Source organism: Dipteris shenzhenensis, chromosome 30 (genome assembly GCF_047967505.1).
Source record: "Dipteris shenzhenensis isolate YYH24624 ecotype China chromosome 30, Dip_SZ_1.0, whole genome shotgun sequence".
Classification (NCBI taxonomy): Eukaryota; Viridiplantae; Streptophyta; class Polypodiopsida; order Gleicheniales; family Dipteridaceae; genus Dipteris; species Dipteris shenzhenensis.
Window position 1 is genome coordinate 42,453,995 of NC_141625.1, and position 13,769 is coordinate 42,467,763.

At 41.2% G+C, this 13,769-nt stretch overlaps 1 protein-coding gene across 2 annotated transcripts in view; it reads left to right on the forward strand.

The window, feature by feature from the left end:
* The first annotated feature begins 11,032 nt into the window (after positions 1–11,032).
* Positions 11,033–13,769, forward strand: part of LOC147882154 (U11/U12 small nuclear ribonucleoprotein) — a 32,944-nt gene continuing 30,207 nt past the window's right edge. For both annotated transcript variants that reach the window (XM_087401606.1, XM_087401605.1), the window contains exons 1-6: positions 11,033–11,293; positions 11,431–11,803; positions 11,882–11,965; positions 12,095–12,160; positions 12,283–12,355; positions 12,452–12,900. In XM_087401606.1, the coding sequence (XP_087257732.1) occupies positions 11,166–11,293; positions 11,431–11,803; positions 11,882–11,965; positions 12,095–12,160; positions 12,283–12,355; positions 12,452–12,900 (1,173 nt within the window). In that variant the 5' untranslated portion in view covers positions 11,033–11,165. The remainder of the gene's footprint in view (positions 11,294–11,430; positions 11,804–11,881; positions 11,966–12,094; positions 12,161–12,282; positions 12,356–12,451; positions 12,901–13,769) is intronic.

Below are 13,769 nucleotides of genomic sequence, written 5' to 3' on the forward strand. Positions count from 1 at the left end.
AATTTTCTTGAGCTTATACAATCATTGTGTCATCATCTCCCATTCCTCCTCCAAGGACACTGGAGCATGGGAATGTATAGACCTTTTCTAAACCATGTTTGTATGACTCTAAGATCAAGATTGGCTCTTGCAATCCATCTTGCTCCAAGGCTAGCACAATTGCTTTGTCATGGACATCCCTACTCTTCATCCAAAGATGCTCTATAGACTATTGCATTGACAAAAATATACTATTTCCCAAATACTATGAGTTGTTTTGCTTGGGCTCTCCATAGTTCACTTATACGCATAGACATTGTCTAAGCATGGGCCAATCAATTGTAATAACCAAGAAAACTAGTATTCCCATTCCCCAAAAAGGAAAAAAAATATTGCATTGAGTGAAATGGAGCGGTATCCTATATGGAAGGGTCTACAAGATACAAATCTTCTGTCCAAAGGTCAAATATGTTTCTTTCCTTATATAGAAAGCTTGTGGCACTCACTTTTAGCAACTTGCCCACCCTCACAGATTTTGTTTGCTTGCATATCAAGCCTCCAATAGCAAGTTTGTAATGGTGATTGTTTTAGATGTTTTCAAATGGTGCCATGAGTAATTACAAAGAGCAATAGAGTATACATGACACAAGTTTTATAAAGAATGGAGGAGGAGAAGGAGGAGGATGAAGATGACCTGTCTAGTATGAGGGAGGTGGAGGAGGAGGGGGTGTGTGAAAGGAGGAAGGAGGAGTTGGATTGTGGCTCAATGGTGGAAGAGGAGGAGGCATCTAAAAGGATGGATGGTTGTAAGAGGGAGGAGCAAGAGGATGGTTATATGAGGGAGGAGAAGGAGGAGGAGGCATGTGAAAGGTAGGAGGAGGAGCATGGTGGAAAGAGGGATAGAGGATAGAGCAACTCAAAATTCAAATTTGTTAATTTTAATTTTGGAATGATCTCCTCCCACAATGATGTGTAAAGTTGAAAGGTGGTGGCTTCAATTGTAGGCTTAACCAACCTAGGTAGGGGAATTAGGCCTCCTTGGGGCTGCATAAACCTCTTATATTAGCCCACTAGTCCTCCCCTAGGCCATTTCTTAGGAGGCCCTTTTGAGACCCCATTTCTCCCCTAATGGATGCAGGGAAGGATAAATCAATACTCCATTGGGAGCCTCAAGAAGTGGAGCATCATCATGAAGCATTGTACAATCCATGCCATAAATTGTGAACATGGAATGAAGGTATGGAAAAAACCATGGAACTTAGCTGGAGAAGAAAAGATCCCATCCCATAGATGATGACATCTTGAATGTGTCACCCTCTAATGGTAGGATTACCTATACCCAATCATGAACCTAGCCCCTGGGCATGACGTCAACAATGAAGCTCACTAGTGCTCTATCTTAGAGGAATTGAGATGTTTCCTACACCTATTGGTCTTATAGGGAAAGAAGAACCCAAAGAATTGTGGGAGTCGAGGGAACTCCTTCCATGATAGCCCCTTTCGCTAGACCAAAGGAAGGTCAACACTTGGAATGTGAACCCTAAGAAGGAAAAACCAAGGAGCTTCTCTTGCAAGCTATGAGAGGAAAGACATAAGAGGTAGGAAGAGGAAAACAAAGAAGCAAAATATGGCTATTAGTGCATCCCAAAAAAAATGGAAAAGGGGAAAAGAGGGGGGCGTTGGGAAAAATAGTAGCAACCCCAAAAGAACCAGCAGAGTAAGGAGATGGTAAAAACAATTCAAAACCAATGCTTGGGATTCAAGATCTTGACAGAAACCCTTAGAGGAAATAACTGTCACAAGGAGAGGGGACAAATAAGCCATGTATGTAAGCTAGAACCATGGCAAGGAGGTTAAACACAACCACCAAAGACTGAGAACTATGGAATCACCTACAAAAAGTTAGAATTTGTGGCCAAAGCAGATCAGCAAGGTGGGTAAGGGTAGGGCACCCACATGAGGGCAAGGGGGTAGAAATGCAAGGGACATGATCAAAAGTGTATACAGCACTAACAGAGTGAGCGCTCAATCGATGATATCATTGACCAAACATATTTTGGTATATGAGCAGTTGCCAAAGGAGACAATGCATAATATCTCAAAAGATTCCAAAGAAATTGATTGGATGCAGTGCATTACTTGAAGACAAAACAGTGTAACATCTATTTTGGGTATGTAACATTGGTACCCGTTTTAAGATTTCCTCAAAAATTCATTAAAATTACAACTTTTTCAAAAAAAGGCTATATTTTGCACAGTCAAAAAATAAAAACTTGTTGAATTCATGCATTTTTCAAGCATCATGCTTGCAAATTAACAAGGACCTCCACTACATCCCAAAATATCTTTAAATTTTTTGTATTCTCAAAGTCTAAAAGTTTTTTCCTTCCCTTGAAATTTGTATTTCTCTCTAAAAACAACTTTCATTATCTTAGGTTGTTGCACATAGTAGCATGTCCTACTCATTGTTGTCCAAATAGGACTTTTCACTCTCTTTGAAATCACATAAGGAAAGAATAGAAAACTTTTGTTCACCAATAAAGAACGAATAGAAAAAATTTATTAAAATAATGAAGTAAACTCCATGGCTTCTTGCTTGAAAACATTAGCCAAGATCAATGTCTCAAAAACCCATATTCAAAGCATACATATTCACAAAACACTCAATAGAAGTCCACATATTTCTATCTACTCAATTCTACAATACGCATCATCTAAGTCATCTGCAGAAACCTTCTCAATCTGGGCTTCTCAGTCATCTGCAAAAACCTCCTCAATCTGGGCTTCTTCCATTGGTGTCTTGCTTGCCTTCTTTTTATCCACCTCCTTTGCCCAAGTACCAACTAGCTCACTTTTCTCCATGCTAACATCTATACTTTAAATGACTTGTTAGAAGCTCACAATTTCTTTGCGTAAGTGCTTCTACACAAGCCACATTGAATTACATTCAAAATGAGATAGAACCTTCGTATTCAAAAAAATAGAAAGATTCAAGTGAATGAATCAAGACTTTGGAATTATTTGTCCAAATAGCTTCAAATATTTCCATCAATAGATAGAATATAAGCCAAAAGGCCCACCAAAACAATAAATTATGGTCTAAAAACACAAAAAATATGATAATGAATTTATTTTCTTCACATGCAAGGCAACCAAAAACCTTACATTTTGAAGCATGAGAAAATACTTTTTTGCAAATATCTCTATGAAAACTATCAAAATATACACATACACAAAAGGGATTCATAGAATTAAGAGCATTCAAGCAAAGCGAATTTCAAAGAAATGGATTCCAAAGAAACGAATTTCAAAGAAACAAATTACAAAATGAAATTAAAAACTGAATTCTATTCAACCAGTGATTACTTTAGTGATGATATAATGGATTGAGTGAGTGCTTAGTCGATGATATCATCAACCTAGAACTCTCTCGATCGATGACATCATCAATCTAGAAACCTCCGTCGATGATAGAAACCTCTGTCGATGATATTATCAATGCAAATCGATGGAGGTTTCTAGGTTGATGATATCGTCGACCCATAGAGTTCTAGGTCAATGATATCATCGACTCAGAGAGTGCTGGTTTGATGATATCATCAACCTAGAATTCTCTGGATTGATGATATCATCGACGGAGCGATCAACTGAATTTTTTTGTTCTTTTTTTTTTGTGCATCGATGACATCATTAATGGAGTGAGCACTCATTGATGATATCATCGACCAAGCATATTTTGGTATATGACTAAGGCATTTGCCAAAGGAGACAACACGCAATATCTCAAAAGCTACCAAAGAGACCAATTGGATGCAGTGCACAACTTGAAGCGAAGACACACCATGCAAGAAAGAGGGTCGTAGCTCAACTTGCCTAGGTTGACTCAGAGAATGTTAGAGTGCGTATCTTAGAGGAGGAAGGCTCTACAACTTCTACCCCACAAAGCTTTGGCTCTGGTGCATTTAAAGGTGTAGAGTCAAAGGATGAAGATCAATAGCATGTATATTTGTGAAGCAATGTGATTCATAGCTTGTTGAGATTTTGAAATATGCTATGTCATGGCCCTTTAGATGTATAGGTCAATATTGTAATGGTTTTGAAAATTTCTATAATTTTTGTATTTTAAGGAAAGCTTTTCATGCTCGGTTTTTGAAATACGATTGTCATCAAAATTTCAAAAAAACATGGGTTTTATGTCTATTGTCAAAAGTCATCGTGAAAAGCAGTCATCTTTTTCAAAAATATGTAAAATTCACATGAAAAAAAGGGAAGTTTTGAAACATTCCCCTAGAGTTCTCTTTTTTAGGTTACAGTTCTCGATTTAGATGTTACACTATTCCAAGTTACACAGTGCAAGAAAGCGGGTGGCAGCTCAACTTACCTAGGTTGACTCAAAGAATCTTAGAGTGGATATCTTGGAGGAGGAAGGATCTACAACTTCTACCCCACAAAGCTTTGGCTCTGGTGCATTTGAAGGTGTGGAATCGAAGGATGAGTACTCTTCTTTGTAGGATCAATGGCATGTATATTTGTGAAGCAATGTAATTCGTAGCTTGTTAGGATATTGACATTTGTTTTATTTTACATTGGTATTGTAATGGTTTTGAGAAATTGTTGTAATTTTTGTAATTCTTGAATTTAAGGAAAGGTTTTTATGCCATTTTTCTAAAATACGGTTGTCATGAAAGTTTCAAAAACATGCTTTTTATGTCGTTTGTCAAAAATCGTCATGCAAAACGGTCATATTTTTTTAAAATATGTAAAATTCACTTGAAAAAAAGGGAATATTTGAAAGATTTCCCTAGAGTTCTCATTTAGAGGTTATAGTTCTTGAATTAGATGTTGCACTATTATGGAAGGCTGCCTACACTAGGGATGGGGGAATTTTTTTGCAAGCATCTTTTGTTGAGTGTGCCTAAAAATGGCTCTCTCTCTCTCTCTCTCTCTCTCTCTCTCTCTCTCTCTGAATGTCCCTTTCCTTCTCTCTCATCTTGCATGTTCTCTCTCTCCTTCTCTCTCTTTTACTCCCCCCCTCTCTCTCTGTCTCTCTCTCAATGTCCCTTCCCTTCTCTCTCATCTTGCATGTACTCTCTCTCCTTCTCTCTCATCTTGCATGTACTCTTTCTCTCTCTTTTACTCCCCCCCATTCTCTCTCTCTCTCTCTCTCTCTCTCTCTCTCTCTCTCTCTCTCTCTCTCTCTCTCCCCCCTTACTCATCTCCCTCCATGGCTCTCCCTCTCTCTACCCATCTCCATCCATGACTCTCTCTCTCTCTCTCTCTCTCTCTCTCTCTCTCTCTCCTTGCTCATCTCCCTCCATGACTCTCCCTCTCTCTACCAATCTCCATCCATGACTCTCTCTCTCTCTCTCTCTCTCTCTCTCTCTCTCTCTCTCTCTCTCTCTCTCTCTCTCTCTGTGTGCTCATCTCCCTCCATGCCTCTCCTTATCCCTACCCATCTCCATCCAAGACTCTCGCTCCCCCCCTCCTCTCTCTCTCTCTCTCTCTCTCTCTCTCTCTCTCTCTTCTTGCTCATCTCCCTCCATGACTCTCCCTCTCTCTACCCATCTCCATCCATGTCTCTCTCTCTCTCTCTCTCTCTCTCTCTCATATAACTTTCCAAAGAAGGAGCAAAGAAGGGCACAAGAAATCACTTGAATATTTGTCTTTTGAAGTTAATCAAGTTCTAAATAAGGATATATATGAAAGACTAAAAATAAGCATATCTAGAAACCGAAGCATTTGCTTAAGAGATTGGTGGATCGCTAACGTTTATAAGTATGATGTTGATCAATCACGCAAGTACGCATGACTATACATTTGAGGCTACTAGTTGAAAGCAATCCAAGTAAGTTTAGCTTCTTAAAAAATTCCACCACACATATACACAACCAAAAGAAAAAAACCACACCCAAAAATGTTAATTCATATTATTTAAAAAACTTCCATGTAGCACTTCGCTTGTTTCTTTTTCTAGGTGTAGATTTTCTTTGTTGTCAAAATGCCAAGAGAGAGAGAGAGAAAGAGAGAGGGGGGGCGGGGGGCGGGGGAGGGAGAGAGTCACAGAGAAGAAGTGAAGAAAGAAAGAAAGTATATTATAGTCTACGAAAGATCGAAAGGTCTATGAGACTTAAAACACCTGAATTAGCTAAGGATTAAGAGTCCCTACAAACCAAAAAGTCAGTTAAGGATTGAGAGTCCATCTTAGTCTCTTAGAAGACTTATGTATTACATCAGTTATAGACTAAGCATCTCTACCTCTATGTTGTTATCAACTTGAAATCTTTAATAAGAGCAATGCCTTTGCGATAGATTGCCTACTTATCATTCTTTTGAGCTTCTCGTACTTTTTGAAGTTCATTGGCCTTATTGAGGGGTAAGATCTTCTACTATCCATATCTTAGTGCCTTTCAAGGCTTTGGTTTGAAGTTCATTGGTCTTGTTGAGGGGTAAGATCTTCTACTATCCATATCTTAGTGCCTTTCAAGGCTTTGGTTTGATGAAGGATTCGAAACCTATTCTCTCGTGTCTTGAATGTGATGATGGCATGATTTTGTGGCATGCGTTGGAATGCATCAACTACTGTCATGTCCCATGTGATCATGGGCATGGCATTTGCTATATTTTCAAGGCATTTCTCAAAGGGTAAAAGAACTTGGAAATCCTCGGCTCGCCAATGCTCCATCAATCCTCTAATTTGCACATTAAGTGCAAGTTTCTCCCTAGCTTAAGCGCTTTAAAGTCTACATGTTTTTTGGTCTTTGATTTGACCTCATGAGAACTCAAATTATCAAGCTTGCAAACAACATGCGAAGGGGGGTCACTCACACGTCAGTGTACAACTTCTTCAATGAGTTCTGTACTTGATTGCTTTTCTAGTTGCATCTCTAGTGTGGCTGGATGCTTAAGTATCCCATTTATCTACACTTTTATCTCACGGTCTCCTATTGGAGACTCTCAGTTTGTTCTTGTAAACTCAAAGTTTGCTTTTGTTCCCCTTGCCTTGTTCAAGTTGCGATCGGAGAGGCCCCTACTGAAGAAGCCACGGCTTGTACAAAAGACTTAACCTTTGTTTTGGTCGTCATAATGACTAAAAATATCCACACTATATATTTTTGTCAAAAACATAGCATTTGATTCCGTCAAGTTCCGTTGACGGAAAGCAAAATTACATCTCTTGAAGTCCTTCCCCTTCTTACAAAGAAAGTAGCCACAATACAACCACTTATTTGAGAATAATACTATAGTGGAGGTTGATCAACAAGCAATTCCAAGTTGTGACAGGACAATTTGAGAGTACAAGAAGCCAAAAACAGCTAGTGGACTTTGTGTTTTACAAACGAAACATTTTTTAATGATTTTGAGGCTTCCTACAGACATACCTGTAGCTGTAGAGCGCAAGTAGTGCAGGGAATGCCAGCATTTTGTTGGAGATGATTTCTGTGTTGGAAATGGAAACGTTTTGTTGGAGACGACTTCTCTATTGCATCTTCCACAACTCTATGTCACAGGAGCTCATTTCTTCACGACTTGGACATTTGGGAGTTTGTTTGAAGGTCTATGGATGTCTGGGAGTATGTTTGGACCTGTGCCAGGTTGAACCATTGTAATGTCGAGCTTTCTTGGAAAGTTTCTGTTTGAAGAGAAGTGTTGATAGGGGCTAGGGTTTTGATCAGGGATATCCAAAAGCTATGGCTTTTGGATAGGTCGGGGCTGCGGCTATGGTGAGCTCCATGACTGGGGTGACACCCTAGGATGAGAAATGGAGCTCGGCTCAACTAGGATTAGTGACGAAGAACAAGCTAGAGAGCTAGCTACTAAATGCGTGCGTGCGTGAGAGAGAGAGAGAGAGAGAGAGAGAGAGAGAGAGAGAGAGAGAGAGAGAGAGAGAGGGAGAGAGAGAGAGAGAGAGAGCACCTCTTGTAAAAGCTCTTGCATCATTCCAATACATGTGCTTAAAACTTTGTAACTTGAGAGAGAGAGAGAGAGAGAGAGAGAGAGAGAGAGAGTACCTCTTGTAAAAGCTCTTGCATCATTCCAATACATGTGCTTAAAACTTTGCAACTTGAAATAGACCTTCAATTTTTTTCCAAATCCCAAATCTGAGCAGACAAACATAAAGATCTTCGTTCAAGAATTTGGAATTGAAAATGCTCCATGAGGGTTGATTTTTTGCAATGATGTTTGCCGTTTAAGTTGCCATCGCCATTCAACTCCCTTTCCTTTGTTTCCTTCCGCATTTCATCACCTTGAGGAGTTCAAGCTTTGGGCCTTGAAGTAGCAAGTAGTAGGGATGCGTTTGGTGACAAAAGGGTGGAGAGGAGCTCCCATTGATGTGAAGACTTCGGAAAAGTGTCTTCTTTGAGACGATTTTGATTAGCATCCGCCGGGTGCCTGGATTGAAGACAATTTTAACTCATGCTAGAACATGCCCACATGATAATGTCATTAACAAAAATGTTGCTTCCTCCACATCCTTCGCAAACACCTTTGTCAACCTACTTTGCTTTCCCAACGAAGCAAACTACGCAGCAAAATTGCTCTACCTCAAACTTGTGTTGGGCATATGTGAAACATGTAGTTTTGACAAGTAGGTAGCTTCATCCTTGGATACACTCTGTCTCTTGAGTGCAGTGGACCACTGGTTTCTTTTCAAACTTCCAACTCCTTTTATGATCTCCCCCTCGTCCTCTTTACACAACTTGCGATGACTTATTGGGCATTGGGGAAGAGGGTTTTTTTGATTGTGGGGCTTCTCCATGGCTCAATCCACTGGGCCTAGTTGAAGAGATTCTTGGCTTAATCGAAGATGCTCTTGCAAAATCACAAAAACGTCTTCCCAAACCGATATCCTCGGAGAATCAAAAATATTGACAAAGAATCAACATTTAACTTTCATTAACTCCAACTAAGGTGGATGATGACCTTGATGTGGATGGTACCTCGCCCGTACCTCGTAGGTGAAGCAAAATCCTTATTTACTAGATTGAGGAAGAAGACGAAGAGATGCACGGTCGAGCAATGAATTCAAGAGGGAAATGTGAACCTGGAGAAATCTTTCAAAAAAATGGAGGATGTCCTATTGATGATGTTAAGTTCCGAGATGTGTTGAGCCTTCCCGTTGGGCTATTTACTAGCCTTTGTGACATGTTGCGAGATGATCTTGAGCAAGGTCCGATTATGGCAAACTTGCGTGACGTAACTGGGTGACTATTTTCCCTGGAGAGGAAAGTTGCCATTCGCATGCTACGTCTGGCGTCTAGCCATAAGTACAAATACTTATGTGAGCAATTTGGATGTGGAAGGTCTACTACTTGTTGCTGATTTGTATGGAAATTTATCAAAGCCTTGAGAGTTCGAGTAGCCCATCGGTTGCGTTGGCCAGAGACACAGTCAGAGATGGATGAGGTAAAGGAAGGGTTCTAGGCTCTCTGTGGGTTTCCAACTTGTTGCGGGTCAATTGATTGCACTCATATCCTTTTATATTTGCTGACAAAGGAGAATAGCACACATTGGTTTGATAAAGACAAGAACTATGGTATGGTGGTACAGGCTGTAGTGGATTCAAACATGAGGTGCATGGACATCATGGTAGGATGGCCAGGACATAACAATGACAAGCGTGTCTTGTGCAATAGTGGATTCTTTAGAAAGTGTCAAGGGGGGGAGTGGTTGGCAGGTGCACCCATAGTCGTGTCTGGACACAGTTTTAGAGAATACATCGTGGGAGATGGTGGCTTTGCATTGTTGCCTTGGCTTATGATACCATACAGGTGAGATTGTTTGCTGGAAAAACGAAGACGAGCACTGTTCAATTTTCTTCTATCATCGACACGTATTATGGTGGAGCGCACCTTTGGGCATCTGAAGAAGACGTGGAAGATCTTGATGGACCCAATCAAGAATCCAGATGTGCCATGTCTCCCAAAGCTCATACATGCATGCTGCAATTTTCATAACTTAACCTTAGACTATGACGAGGACAGGGATGTAGCTCCTGAGCTTGATATGAATGATATATTGCTTATGTTGCAGATGAGGACTTACTTGAGGCCTCTTGCATGTGCAATTCGTCGATGGAGTATGTGGATTCAATCAATCTTGAATGACCTTGAGTGCTAGATGTTTGCTTTGAAGCGGGCCCTTATGGAATTGCGAGCCATTCTGCTCCTCAATTTTGGTATATCTAATGTCTTCCGTGGTTGAAGGTGGTTCATTTAAAAAAATTTGGAGTCGTTAAACATTTTACAAATTCCTTTGGTTGCTCTAGGTGCGTTATTTGTCAATGTTTTAATATTGTTTTTTTCGCTAAAAAGGGAAGATTGATTATGTTGTAATTTGTCAATGTTTTGATTATGCTGTAATTTTCTTGAATTGGTTAAATTTGTTAACGTATGTATGTAGTATTATGCTTTGCAACTATTTAACTAGCCTATGTAGTGTTAACTGTGTGGCGTCCCTATTCTTCCTGTTGGGTTTGTCGACAACAACGATGAATTGCCGTCTTGTGCCATGGTTTCATTGGATGGAAAATCTATCGTTTGGCAATTTGAAGCGGCGATCACCATCGCCACACCTTTTGGCCAGATTCACGGATGAGCAGAAAGAGGTAGGAAATACACACCTTCTGGAACTGTGAATGAGCTCGGTGGGCCGATTACAGGTTCCTCTCGGGTGGTGCGTTGGCAAGCATGGACCCAACCAGGCGTTTTTGGGCACGCGGGGACGATGGCCGCTACTACTGGGCGTAGAGTTCCAAAGCCAACTGGGCAGACCCGAGCGACGCACGAGAACACGCTCTTAGAAGCTTGTTATGGGGACATCGTTTAGCTCTAGAGGCCACCTAGAAGTCCCGCATCACCGCTAGCCACTGTACGAAGAATGCCTTAGGTCCTGTTTCCCCGCCATGCAGGTGCGCGCATCCAGTAGTTTGACAATGATTGCTGGGTGTTTGGCCACCTGTGGCACCACCAGAGACCCCGTCTGTGGACTCTATTGGTGAAATTTGCTGCCATCGCACCGCACCCCATGGCGCGGAAACAGGCCCTTATTAGTAGGTGTTTGTACCGATTTGCAGCGTCACCAAAACGACTCGTCAAACTCTAGCGAGCCAGCCAGTGGTATTCAGACACAGTTCATGTATTTCCTTCATCTTTCTTTGGAGGTTCCTTGCAGCTTAAAAGAAAAGCATGGCAGAACGACCCCCTCCTCCATTTCATCTCAATCCTGCCAGGTCGCCTCCGCCCTGGCAAACCCCCCAACAGTTCCGTCAACATCTCTCTCGCCTCCTCGAAGACGTCGCTCTGCTTAAAGTTGTGTAGGTGTCTTGTCTTTCACGTCTTCTTTCCCGGAGGACGAGCTTTCTTGTTGCTTTTTTCTGGAAGAAGTAGGCAATGGGAGTTCTTGTTTGAAACGCAAGTATTCCACGGGTATTTATTCCTGCATTTCTTGCAGAGCTGATGAATTGGAGGCTGTAGTTTCCGTTAAAGTGGCACTCTCTACCACTGAGGGTTCCGCTGTTGCAAGTATATCAGATCGGGTTTTTCGAGATGTCTCAGGATGTCCTTATTCGGCTGTGGTACTGGAGGCCGTTGAAGGAAAGAGTTCTGATCTTAAGAGCTTGGAGTCATTGACATTGGAAGCTGCAACTAGCTTGCAACAGTCCATCGAGAATCAGCTTTCGCCATTACTCGCAATTGTGCAAGGTACTTCAACGTGGGAGGAGGCGGCAGCGGTTGCGAGAATGTCCGAGAGGCAATTGAAAACGGTTCGTAACCGCAGGTGGAGGCGGAGAAGAAGGCAGCGTTCAGCAGAAGCAATTCGTAAGGTGACCGAAAGCAGGCTAAGATTCGATGGAAGAAGCCATTTGCGAGTTTCTTGAAATGTAATGTATTCGCTTTTGTAGGAAAAAGAAAGGTATGATCAAGCAGATCAGGAAGCAGATGAATGGAGGGCGAGACAGATTGCCAAAGATATAGCTAGACGAAAGGTGATTAGCTTCGGCTCAAGTCACTCGGATTTTTTCCTCATGTGAAAAGTTGCGTATCACTGTTTCAAGTTATGCTGTATTTTTTTTTTGTCAGTAAATATCCCTTAATTTTGAACATAAAATTTACAGATGGAGAAAATGAAAGAAGTAGCCAAACAGAAGGCCAAAGAGGACAGACGAAAATTGGAAGAAGAAGTAAGCAAAATTGTGCCCGGGTCACAGACCTTCCTATCTTCTGTAACTGTGGACACAGAACGTTGTAATCTGACAGTTCAAAGATTTTCAGTTACATCTTACCTGCGTTTCTTTTGAGGCAGCTTGAGCTTGTTCTCGTTGTTGAGAAACTTCAAGAGCTAAGGACACTCAGGATTCAGAGGCTGAAGAAACAAGGTTTTGGGCCTGTGTGCTATATTTGCATCATTGACTTATACGTCCGAACAACTTGTATATAAAACCTTTGACATCGTGGATCTTCCATTTGTTTAGGCTCCTTCTTTCCAGAAGAAGACAACAAGTTCATGGAGCGGGTGCGAGCTGCTGTGGAAGAGGAGGAGCGACAAGCTGCAGCTGCGGCCGACACGAGTGCCACCGCAGCAGCTATTGCAAATGCAGAAGAAGCTGGAAAAGCTGTGATTCCCACAGGAGTAAGGCCAGAAGATGTTTCACTTGCTTTAGAACCTTTGCCATTTGTAACAGTCCGATCTCTCTGCTCCTTTGAAGATGTTGACTCTCCAAAAATTGGAGAGTCAACATCCTCAAAGAAGGAGCAGAGGGATCTTATTGTTACAAATGGCCAAGGTTCTAAAGCAAGTGAAACCATGGTCACAAAGATTCGAACGTCAAATACTACACTACAAGATGAACATGGAGTCTTGCCACCAGAATTCTACCATTATTATCATGGTAGCAGTGCCGATATGGGAACACTCATCGAGGTACCAGCTAATGCTCAACTGTGTGTGGGTGTGTGGATATGTATGTGTGAGAGCATTTGTTTATACTTTGGTCTACACCCACCCTTGGGCACTCGTGATGTTGGTGGATATGTCATAGTAGCTAGTCCCTGCTATGCGTGATAGAGTTTTACGATTTTTAACCCGACTATCATGAGATTGAAACTGCGCTAGTTATTGGTTTTCAAAGGATGAGTTTGGGCATGTCCTGGATTCATCTAGATATATGTTCCTGTTGTATTAGCGGACATGCATATTTCACCTTGTGAATTTTTTGTCCATGTTGCGGTCTGCTGATACTGCGACAAATTGTTTCTATCTTAAGTGGTACATTGCTCTATCACCCTTCTTTCATCTTTTGCTTAGAAATGAAATGAAATACTATAGTCTTCACAAGCAGAATAGAACGTGGACTACTTTTTGATTAGCGTTCTCCTATAGTGCTAGACAAATTGTTTCTATCTTAAGTGGTACATTGCTCTATCACCCTTCTTTCATCTTTTGCTTAGAAATGAAATGAAATACTATAGTCTTCACAAGCAGAATAGAACGTGGACTACTTTTTGATTAGCGTTCTCCTATAGTGCTAGCCTTTGTCATGGCTGACCTGCAGACTCTTAACGGAAACTTAGTATCAAGACTTTTGTCTAAATGGTTGTTGAAGTGTGCGTGGGTGTGTGGATATATGTGAGTGAGAGTATTTGTTTATACTATGGTCTACTTTCACCGTTGGGCACTGCATGTCGTATCAGCTAGTCCCTACGATGCGTGATATAGTTTACAGTTTTCAACCTTGGATTATCATGAGATTGAAACTGCATTATTTGTTGTGTTTTCAAAGGATGAGTCTG